The sequence below is a fragment of the Palaemon carinicauda genome, chromosome 8 (assembly GCF_036898095.1).
Source record: "Palaemon carinicauda isolate YSFRI2023 chromosome 8, ASM3689809v2, whole genome shotgun sequence".
In the NCBI taxonomy this organism is placed as follows: Eukaryota; Metazoa; Arthropoda; class Malacostraca; order Decapoda; family Palaemonidae; genus Palaemon; species Palaemon carinicauda.
This window is the reverse complement of record NC_090732.1, coordinates 101,135,548-101,148,047: the sequence shown is the minus strand read 5'-3', so window position 1 is coordinate 101,148,047 and position 12,500 is coordinate 101,135,548. Positions and strand designations below refer to the sequence as shown.

The 12,500-nt window shown below is 31.3% G+C and overlaps 1 protein-coding gene across 2 annotated transcripts in view; it reads left to right on the top strand.

The window, feature by feature from the left end:
* LOC137644938 (uncharacterized) overlaps positions 1–12,500 on the top strand; it is a 357,605-nt gene that overhangs the window by 334,124 nt on the left and 10,981 nt on the right. Inside the window, exon 5 of one of the 2 annotated variants that reach the window (XM_068377814.1) lies at positions 6,344–6,458. In XM_068377814.1, the coding sequence (XP_068233915.1) occupies positions 6,344–6,458 (115 nt within the window). Of the gene's footprint in view, positions 1–3,522; positions 3,638–6,343; positions 6,459–12,500 lie in introns of both variants that reach the window. The other variant, XM_068377815.1, reaches the window with a different exon arrangement.

The window sequence follows — 12,500 nt, the reverse complement described above, 5'->3', positions numbered from 1 at the left end:
ATTTTTTCTATTTTCTTTTATATCCTCCGTGCTGTTATTTGCAACAGGACTTCAAGTGAATATATTCTTGGTCCTGTGTCTGTCATCTGAAATTTCTTTTTATTCACTAAACTCAATAACAATTTTACGCAATAAGTAGGACAGATTATGAAAAACACAGGCGTTGGGACATGAGTGAATGTTATTGAGGTCAATGTTAAAATTGTAAAATTATCATGAGTGGCAGAGCTCACTGGACGGGTATATAGCAGCACCAATGGAGACAAAACGTAAGAAAAAAAAATAAATATGCCTTACGAAAGAGAAGAGTTGAGTGAAAAAAATAATGTTTGGATGGTATGCATTTTTTCTACCTACCGTCAAAAGTCTTAGGGTACCTGACACTTGCACGCATTCGTGGCACGCACTGGCACGCATTGATGCGCGAACTCGCGTGAACGAGTCGTGAAAATTTCGTGAACAGTGCTGGAACTCGCGTGCCAGTGCGTGCCATGCGTGCCCAGAACTTTGAAATGTTTAAAGTTTGTGGCACGCATTGGCACGCACAAAATAGTCGTGAAATAGTCGTGAACGATGCGCAAACTTGAGTGAACTGGAGTGAACAGTGCGGGAACTGGTGTGAACTGGAGTGAACGATGCGGGAAGTGGCGTGAACTTTATAACGAAGAGAAACAAAAAGGAAACGAAAAAATAAATGAAAAGGAAAGAAAAATAAACCTAATAAATTTTTATATTTGTTGTTTTAATGTGAAAAAAAATGATATCTTATTTCAAACTATTTCTATAACTTTATAATGAATAGAAACAAAAAGGAAACGAAAAAAAATTAATGAAAAAGAAAGAAAAATAAACCTAATAAATTTTTATATTTGCTGTTTTAATGTGAAAAAAAATATATCTTATTTCAAAATATTTCTATAACTTTATAATGAAGAGAAACAAAAAGGAAACGAAAAAAATAATGAAAAGGAAAGAAAAATAAACCTAATAAATTTTCATATTTGCTGTTTTAATGTGAAAAAGAATGATATCTTATTTCAAACTATTTCTATAACTTTATAATGAAGAGAAACAAAAAGGAAACGAAAAAATTAATGAAAAGGAAAGAAAAATAAACCTAATAAATTTTCATATTTGCTGTTTTAATGTGAAAAAAAATGATAACTTATTTCAAACTATTTCTATAACTTTATAATGAAGAGAAACAAAAAGGAAACGAAAAAAATTAATGAAAAGGAAAGAAAAATAAACCTAATAAATTTTTAAATTTGTTGTTTTAATGTGAAAAAAAAATGATATCATATTCCAAACTATTTCTATAACTTTATAATGAAGAGACAAAAATGAAATGAAAAAATTAATGAAAAGGAAAGAAAAATATAAACCTAATAATTGTTTATATTTGCTGTTTTAATGTAAAAATAAAATGATGTTTTATTTCATCAACATACTTATTCTTCTTTATTACCTTAAAATGAAGAGCAAAACCAATTTTTTCTGTTTGCTGCTCTAATGTAAAAATAAAATGATTTCTTATTTTAATACAATTTTTTCTCTAGTGCCTTAAAATCAACAGCCTAAAACTTTTCATGTTTGCTGCTTTTAATGTTAGAATAAAATGCTTTCTTAATACTTGTACATATTTTATGTCTGCTATTTATATGTAAATCAAATGCTTTCTTATTGAAACAAAAATAAAGGGCAACAAAAAATACAAACGAAAAAGATACGTTTCTTCTCCTCAATGCAATGGTGTCTCCGACAGAAAGCATTGTTGTCTCTTCCGAAGCCAATCCAAGAATGTCCTCGGGTTGGAGAAGCCCCGTTTTTATATGGAGTGGCCAATTCGTGAACTGGCGTGAACGATGCGTGACCGATGCGCGAACTCGCGTGAACGTGTCGTGAACTTCTCGTGAACTAGGCGTGCCAATTCTTGCCATGGCGTGAACGTCGCGTGAACTTGTCGTGAACGATGCGCGAACTGGAGTGAACTGGTCGTGAACAGTGCTTTGTGGCACGCACTGGCACGCATCAATGCGGGCCAGTGCGTGGCAAAAATACACGCAAGTGTCAGGTAGGCTTAAGTTGTGAACACATAAATGTCAGAGAATGGCATTGCAATGGAAGTACACATCACCAGCCTTTTGATTTAAAGATGAATCGAGACTGACAATTTCCCAGAAATATGAGGCTTCCGAAGAAAAAAATAAACATTAAATTAGTCTTCAACTTTTTCATTTAGGAATGAGGGCGAATTATAAAAAGTTATTAATATTGTTGAAGACACGTTGAAGAGCATTCACGAAAAGTGATCAGTTTGAAACTTCAAAGTTGGGTTATTCTATAGAAAAATAAGAGAATTGTACATTTTTATACCATTCCCTTTATTGAATATTCCTTTGTGTTGCTATTATACGTACACCAAGGCTCCATGATATAAAAAATATAATTACCCTTAAAATAGAAAAATAAATTTATCATTATTCCCATACCAAGAAATGCTGTAATGTATACATACGCAGTATAATTTAGATAGAATAAAAAAAAAAAAGATGATTGGATTAACATAAATCATAGTTAAATGAATTACGTTAATGAAGTCATGGCCATTATCACATTTCAAATTAATTTGATGTTCGTTATAAACATATTTTGCATATTACATACAAATAGTCTCTATTAACAACGAATTAAATAAAAACAAAACCTTAGAAAAAAAATTCTTTTTGAATTATTATATTACCATCTTGAGTTTTCAGCACTTTACAAAAATCATCTGAAGTAGAACAGTTTACTAGCAATAAAAGAATCTTTTAATACGCCACAAATATATTTAAAAAATATGACCACATATAATTTGATATCTTAAAAATGGCATTGGTTTCCCGCACTTCCAACTTGAAAGAACTTTTCATTAATATGAAAGACATCATGAACGGGATTCAAAAAATAATAAATTTAAAATTATGGTGAATAGAAACCTAACTCCCATAGTAATAAGCAAAAAAAAAGAAAAAAAAAGAAAAAAAAACCTGTAATTCCTTCTTACTTATTTTGGAACTATATTTTTATAAACATTTTCAGTGATCCCTTCAATTTTTAATACTAAACGCAACTTCTACTATATAAGGCCAGGCGAACTTGAGATAGATCATTAGGAATGAAATCAACACAATACATTTAAAATCCTCCGAAAATGTCTTTATTCACAACTATACACTCCAACATACAACAAAATCACAAAATAGAAGTCAATCAACAGAAAACTTTTCAAAATTCGTTACATCACTGCAAAACATTATCTTCAAAATAACCGAATATTAAAAAAGAAAAGAAAAAAAAAAGGAGTCCTACAGCAGTTTACCAAAATTCAAATCTCATTACAAATGACAAGTAACAAGTGTAAGCGCGTGTTTGTGTGTCTGTGAGAGAGAGAGAGAGAGAGAGAGAGAGAGAGAGAGAGAGAGAGAGAGACTCCTATCCCCATCCCCCACCGAGGGCTGGAATTCCCTGTCATTCCAGACGACAACGGACAAACCCTCATAATCCGAGACTGCACAGTGGATTCAGGCTCTCTCACACTGGACACAGAGCTGGCCCGGATGTCTCACTGTGGGGCATTTGTCCTCTCGGGCAGGTAGGTATCCGATTTTTAACCCCCATGGCTTGGTACAGAATTCACGGAACGGAAATATTTCTTATCGGGAGTCACTCCATTTTTCCTTAAAACAAGGCCGTCTCTTAACGTAATTACTGAATAATAGGAAAATCGTTGAGAAAATATCCTTTCCATTCAATTTCTAGATATTTGACAGTTATCAACTTTTCTAATCCATGAAGAATGTTAAAATGACTATTGTTATAAGAAAACATTACTAAATAAGAAAATATCCTTCATAAACTCTTCAAACTATTCCCTATCCAAAATATTAGCAAATGAATAATACAGTATCTTGAGAATATAGTAATAGTGTGCTCATAAAGGACAACTCCCAATAGGAAGTTTTTCTTACAAGTAATTCTTTGAGCCTCGGGATCCCTCTGTGCTAGTTGGATTCTGCGTTAAGTCTTCCATGATTCCAAAAGAGGCCTGTTGAATTTTATCTCTCCGGTTATGTTTATATCAGTGTTGTGTTGCCCAGGTTCTTGCAAAGCCTAATGCCACTATGTTATTGTTACAACCATTAGTTATACTATTTTAGTTGGTGGAAGATAGTAAGCATTGCGAGATATAAGAGGAAAGAGAGCATGATGCTAGGCTGAATGAGAAGATATAGTGTTATGTTCATTGTGTGTTTATTTAAATTCACATATTAGTTACTTTTACCAAATGCAAAAACCTAAGTATTAGATACCAGCATTAAATGAGTTCCTATCGTAGGCATGGATTACCATTTGGGATTATGTGGTGGCTCTCTAAACTAAAGAGCAATGACGGGATTTCTGTCAAAATGTAAGTTCCCTATATATATCCAGCCTTACTTTACAGTCACCTATAAATTCTTGAATTACTAACTATCTTCTTTCTTTTGTTAGTTTTAAGAGAATTATTAATCATTAGATATGTCAAGTCTGTTAACATATAATTTGAGGAGCATTTTCCCCTTTGTTCAGAATACAAAAACAGCTTTGTTTCTGCTCTTCTCACTAAGATCTCGGTATTACAAAAGTTTAATCTATTTAACACAAAAGGGACAGACATGAAAATAATCTAAAAATTATGTAACAAATACTGAAGAGATATTAAGGACCATTCCACATTCAATGACTGCTAAATGAATAGCGATGATGTACTTGTTTCAATTATATACAAATAATTTATTGTAAACCATACCTTATCCCAGAAATGTTAGATAAATAATTTAATTCATGATAGCTTATATACTATCTTTCTAGTCATTGTATTAAAATGGTTTTGTTGTAGGTTATGTTGAATAACACACCCACACTGTATGACTTAACTTTCTGTTGTTTCCGAAAATTGGATACTAGAAGGATTAAATGTCCATTCACTACAAACACAGATCGTGATCCCAGTCAAAGGAAATAATCTTTTTATTGTTGGCTAATGACGTCTTTTCTATTAATCTGGGACTGGAATTTCTACTTATAATTTCTAGATAATTAAACTTATTGCCAAGGAAATATATTTCACTGACATGTAATCGAAGTACATACACAATACTTTATACACCTATTTTACTTTAATACCTTAAGTCTAAGATTACTTAGAAAATTGTATATATATATGACAAGCTATTGATAAAAATAAATTCTTTTTTAGGATGTCTTAAAAACTGCGTTGTAGGGTAATCTCAGGTAATCTACGGAAAATCCCTTTTCTTGATGACACCAATCATTAGTTAAAAGACAGTTTGCAGAGAAAACAATCCCAGAGACTGTTCCAAAGCAAATACCATGTTCACTGGTTCACTGTATGATAATATTTGAGATCCCTGTAGAGGTTATGACCCTCATGCAAAATTGGTTTGCAGTAGGAACTGCATGATATGTATTGCTATCATTAAGTTGTGAATTGTGCTGCATCAAGGTATGCTACATATTATTTTGTCTAATTTTCTCATTACCTATTATCATTATCGGCTTTAGGTATATGGAGGTTACTAGCGAAATTTCGAACTGTTTGCTGTGTACATGTAAATGTTTTTATGTTAACTCTATAGCCTATACACTTTCAAGTTTGTCTTCAGTATGGTGATCTGTCAAATGACTGTGAAAATATGAAAACTGTATATCGGTATAAGTGAACACATGCTACAATGCCCTCTATTCGTGTAGACTATTCAAAAAAGAAACCAAATATCAAAATTATTTTATGTATAGTCAATCCACAATCGAGCAAGTCTTTAGCAATAAGCCACATATACCTCCAACCTACTCGCATCTACCATACTCCACTTAAAATAGATTCTAATTTACAAGTAGTGACTACCTGGGGAGTATTGCCTCGTTTCCAGACTGATTATATATCATGTGTAGTTCAAAATACAAACAATATAACCCCCGAACAGGGATGTGTTCCACTGTGTACATAATTTCAGGCATTTCTAATAATGCGTAGCTACCTAATTTTTATGTTGACATACTATTCCTGGCACAATTAGAAACAACTAATGTAAATATGGTTTACCGGAATGTGCATATTTACCCCCTGTATGTCCAGTAAAATAAGGCCCTAACAAATAGAAGATTTAGTAGAGATGCATCAGAGAAAATTAGAGGCAGGGCACTTCGAGTGCAAACGCATTAACCAAAGGGTACCATAAGAAAACTAGAAATCATACAGAACACATCCCTGTTTAGGACTGGTTTATTCTTTCAGATCTGACAGGAGAGAGCATCATGATAAGGTCATGTGCTCTGGACAGCGGCGGCTTAACGACAGACACGGAGATCGTTCGAATGTCTCACTGCGGCGCATTTTATTTTCAGAAGAAGTAAGACAACCACAGGAACATACTATCATGCTCTCTCACTATTTTATACGCACTAACTGCATATCATCCCATTCAACTATTTACCCATCTATGATATATATGTATATATTTATACATATAAATAAAAAATATGTGTATTTATATACTGTATATATATCATGTATAGTGTATATATATATATATATATATATATATATATATATATATATATATATATAAAGTATCATATATATATATATATATATATATATATATATATATATATATATAAAGTATCATATATATATATATATATATATATATATATATATATATGTAAATATATACTAAAATTTACACAAACATGAATCTGTCTATATATTACTTACAGTATATTGACCCAGTGATAACCTTACCTGCCGAATTTAATTCTTGATATTCTTTTTAAGTGTAAAACCATCTAATGTTGTTTCACCGCTACTTCCCAAGGGATATCAAGTGCATCTTTAAGCAATTGTACCAAAATAAAATTTGTGCTAAACTAGAAGGCATGAAATCACGTACATCGATACACTTCCGCTTGCGATTAGGTAATTGAGTGAATGAGTCCGCTTTGTAGGTGACACATTTAATCGACATTTTGTCAATAAATAACTTTCTTAACAGAAAACCTATTTCATTCTTAAGAACACATTTCATACAGTTTGTAGAAGTTATATCAAGAATTGTTCAATAACCATTTTTTTTCTATATTTCCAATAAACAATGTCAAAATGTATAAAATTATTCATATTCAACTAACATTGATGTAGTAATAATAATAAACAATGTAAAAAAATTAATTAATATGGTAAAAATTATATTAATATAATTCCTATGTATATATTATTGATGATGGAGACAATGATGATAAGTTTTTCATTGAATTTATGTTAATATGAGTTTAGACCTCCCTTCCACATTAACGTAAGCCTTAAAGGAATTACTCAGACACATTTACAGGAAATTAATTTTGTTATTAATTTTCCTAAATTCTGTAATAAGTAATTTTTGGAATTTTCCAAAAAGATTCTTGAATAAAGTTTATATTATTTCTATCGGCCAGTAAAAGCTTTTAAACAACTTACCTGCCTATATCTTCTTATTTAATTTTCTCACTTTTCAAGCAGCTCACTTCACATTCTTTATTCAATATTGCTTTAAAAAGGTAGCGAAGGAAAGACAGGAAACAGGAAACTGTAATCATTCACTTTATAAAGAATATTGGTTCCAACAACTTCCTCTTAAATTCATGCATTTGTAACAGGATAAGATGAATAAGCTCATTCACATAATTTTCAGTATGAAATAACAATTAAGAAATCAGTGTTACACATAATTACTCCTTTAATGTGTGACGATTCAACTCTAATAACATCTATATCAGTTCCTATTCAACCAATATTTAAACAATTTAAGTATAATCGAGAGCATAGTTTTCAGATGAACTAGGAAAACTATTTTTCCTTGTCCCTGAACGGGCTTTTCAATTGATTGTGTTCCATAATATGTTAGTAAACTGGTGAATCAATAAGTATTTCAATATGTTAATTTGAAATGCTGGTTGGAATTATGTCTGAAATGTTTATTTAGTGTTAAGTGTTTATCTGTGTTTCGCATGTTTGTGTATCCTCACCAGGGGTCACTTTCTCAAAGGCCAAAAATGTTGAGCTTTGTGATGTTGGCATTTAAGGTTTTTACTGTTGTCACTGTCTACTATACTAAACTCCACAATTAATTTTCAATACAGCTGGTTCCTTTTCATATACTCTGGGACGCACTTTTTGATAGAAGTTAGATAAAAGTGAAGAGAACAAACATCGTTTACCTTGCTTTCAACCTTCAACACCACATCACCATATCACATTTAGAGATAGTTAGAATCAATTTGGAATAAAGTATTAACGGATATTGAGCAAAGGAGACTAAATTTTTGTCTGCATTTGTCTCTTGTTTCTGGACATTAGATAACATTTTATAACGATAGTCTATCCCCTTTTTTAACTTCATTTTAAATACCACAGTATAATATCTTTCCCCCCCCCCTCTTAAAATAATAGTGCTGATTAGTTTTGTTTCAATCTAACTGATTAGTTATTATAATTCCATTATTATTCGCAAAACGAGACTAACAAATTTATGCTTTAACTGAGACAACCACGAAAAAGATTTGGTCTCAATTTATATTATATCCTTCCTCAAGCGATCACCTAAATTGCTGATCCTTAAATGGCTGAGTAACGCCCAAAAGCACCTATTTAATCCATATGCTATAGCATCCAATTAGATGAAAGGAAATGAATCATGGGGATTGGAAATAGATTCTGAAAAAGAGGTGGAAATGGCAATTGATATGAAGGGCTAACTAAGAACAATAAATTAGGGCCATGTGTGGAAAAAAAGATAAAGACATTTCTTTAAACTGGATAATCGTTCTTTATGCGTAACAGATATAATATTGTTGAGAGCCAAATTTCCATAAATTGTTGATCTCTGTGGCCTTGCTGAAGATTCTGTGTTAAGTGAAGTAATTGACGAATATAAAAATGATTGATTATCCAGGTTCTTGAAAGGAATGTTTCATTAAATAAAAAATGTCAACATTGTAGGCATTTGCCTCTAATTCTTAACTTCACGCTTAGGTAGAGCATAACATATCTCCAATGGGAAGGCTTCTCTATTAGCTAGCACGCCATTCACCACTTAGCATTCCAAGAATATATAACATTATAAACAGAGTAAATAAAATTCAAATCAGGTAATCACAGTCAACGATCTATTTCTTAAATATTTAAAAAAACATTGTCAAGGGTGTTTTAATTATTGCTCCATTTGCAGCTTTGATTCATTATCGTTACATTTTTTTTCTTTTTCAAGATGTGTTGAAAATTATGCTTTCTTCCATAGCTGAATAATATTACAGATTAGCTCAATGCCAATAGTATAATTAGTTCACAGTTGAAAAAGAATAAAAATCTATACCTATCTTCTCTTTGCTGTGTAAGAAATACAATGAAATATATGTTTCGCCGAATAATTCTTTGCCCTATTGAAAGAAGAGTCCGCTGGATATTACTTACGAATTCAATTCCTTTAATTGGGAATCATTACTCATTCTCACGACATAGGATTCATTAATTTAAAGAAATTAGGAAAGAATTAATTGATTGATAATATACCTAAATTACCTTCATTTCTAACAATTAATTATAATGGTTATTAGCAAAAATAAGTCAGTATCATATTGCTTGCAAATTTGTGAAGTATGCTTGCTATATTTCACTATTTCCAAAGTTTCTCAATATTTTACAGACTCATCGGTTTTAATTTCTCTGATAATATTGTGCATACAAGGAAACACATTACTTTTTTTTCCTTCATTTTTTCAAGTACTAAATTTCACTTAATCATAGTCAACTATGATCTCTTATATGAGCGTTATCTACACCCATCTCAGAAGCAATGGGGAACTAATTTACTTTCATAAATAATTACATTATATCCGAACGCAGTTCCCTAACGGACAATTTTTTTAAGCTTACATTTCATGAACATAATGAGAGGATGTGGCAAATCCTAACTTCCTTTAAAGTTAAGTGCTATCCACTTACATACCAGAGAACCTGGGAAAGATAAGGATCGCTAAACCCCAATGAATTAACGCATATGATCGTTTATCAGAATCTATGAAACAGGAACACAATCCGATCGAGAACTTCAACACTTGGAAAGTAAATGTAAAAACAGGTCAATTGACAAGTAGAGATTGATGATCTTTGTTGGTCTTAAGATATGATGTGAAAGTATTTTAGCAATTCTTTGCATAAAGAGAATATCGATCAAAACGGCGAAAAAGAAATAGAGAGAAACAAGAAAATAATATAAACAATATCTAGAAAAAAGGAAAGGCGCCAATAGTAAATCGTATAAATGGACTTTGATTTAATTCTGCCAAGTACAACACCAAACGACAGAAGACTAATCCAGCCTCTTTCATTTATTCTGGATTAAGGAAGAAAAAAAGAGGATTCCACATCTTAAAAGAATATAGTATACTAGATTGGTTTCAACCAAAAACTATTTGCACAGAAAATCTATATCAAAATTTGCTACTATAAAAAGTACATGAAAATTTAGAGGAAAATTTTCATGATTATATGAAATGTGCTATACTCTATATCGGATGATATGAATGGAGAAACAAATTTTAATATTGAGGATAGAAGGATTGCTCTATCTTCATATAATTATATATAAGGTCAATGACGAAGAGGAAAGAAAAAGAGGGTAGTAACTGATGTTGACGCAATTTGATGATGAAGCGAATGGACTTGATGCTATTAACCAAACACATTTACAAAGAAATAAAAATTGAAAATTTGTTTATGAAGACAAAAAACAACTGATGAATAACAAATGCTAATGCCAAACACCGATGAATGCTGTATTGATAAAAGGAGCTATTTTATAAGACACTGATGCCCTGTAGAACATATTGCCTTGCAGAAATCACACTTGTCATCCAAGCTATGAAAAACAGATCCAATGAACACAATGAAAAATGTTGATACAAAAAAAAAAAAAAAAAAAAAAAAAAAAAACAGCGACTACACATTTACTGTGACACTTGGCCCAACTGATAATTAGAAAATATCCAAATCGTTGGAATTTATTTTGTTGATGAACTACAATAAAGTAATATCTGAAACTAATATCATACTGTTGGCATAAAAATGTTCTAACACTCAACGGCTTTACAATTCATGTTTTATAGTTAATTCACATCGCATTCATTAATTCAATTTAAATTTAGACACTGAATTCTATTATGTCAAACAAGTGATCCTTATAGGACATTCCTTAGCTGAGCCAACACTGTTCTCCCTTTATAAATTCTTCAGTCATCTTTTTTTACTTTCTCATCTAAAATACTACCATATACCTTTTTGGTATTTTAATCAAGGTTAAGCCCCAATAATTCTTAAAGACTCCCCACTTAAAAATATACTTATGCAAATGAGCAATTATCCTTTTCTTAATCCAGTGATACCTCACAAGGCCTGGTCAATATCAATTCCACTGATGCACCACAGCCTCTCCCTCATTATTCCATCAACTACATATTCCTACTCATCCAGCTATGATTTTCTTCACTTTTCTCCATTAAGAAACTCTTCAAAATATTAATTTCAACGACCCTTGTCTTAACCCTCTTCGCACTGAACGTTGGCACCTTTTATTCTGGGCTCCATTTAATCAATAGCCTTTCTAACGACATTAATTTTTATTCTTCCTAATATCTATGCTCAGAACTGCATATGCCTTCTTTTCCTTTATTTCTTGACTATTTATCCATCCTCTGTACTTCTACAAACATTCTTCACTTCTGTCTGGCAATTGTACCTCCAATGAGATATCATTCTTCTTTAATGAACTTCCTATAACTCACTAATCTTATTCCCTTTTACGAACTTCTTAAAACCAATAATGTTACCTGGAATTTCAAATATTCCATGTACTCCTTCAATTTTCAAGTCTTCAAGCAGATTATTTATCTACTTTGTGATAAAAAATTAAGTCATCGTTCATCCTTACAAAACTGACTTGTTCTACAAAGGCTTGTTCATTCCTTCAGCGACTTAAACGTCTATGTGCCTTAGCTTTTGATAAAAAAAAATAATAATATGATACAATTTTTCTCTTTCGAAATATGTTTAAATAATTTTTTTAATCAAAATTAAAACAATCAAATGAAATAAGCTCTTTTCCAAGCAGAGACAATCTTTCTTCCATTGCATTTACTCTGAGTACTCAACATGTTGTATAATTATAACTAATTAATTTTCTCTATAACCTAAGTTCCCTATCATTAACCTATACCCATTTCGAATTCCGTCACATGCACACAAACTTGAAATAAACTTGAAAAAACTACGGTAGAATATTTTATGAGATAGAAAAAAATATCATCCAACTACCAGTCATACACTTACGCTAAAGCCAAGTTTTCCTAAGACAAGGACC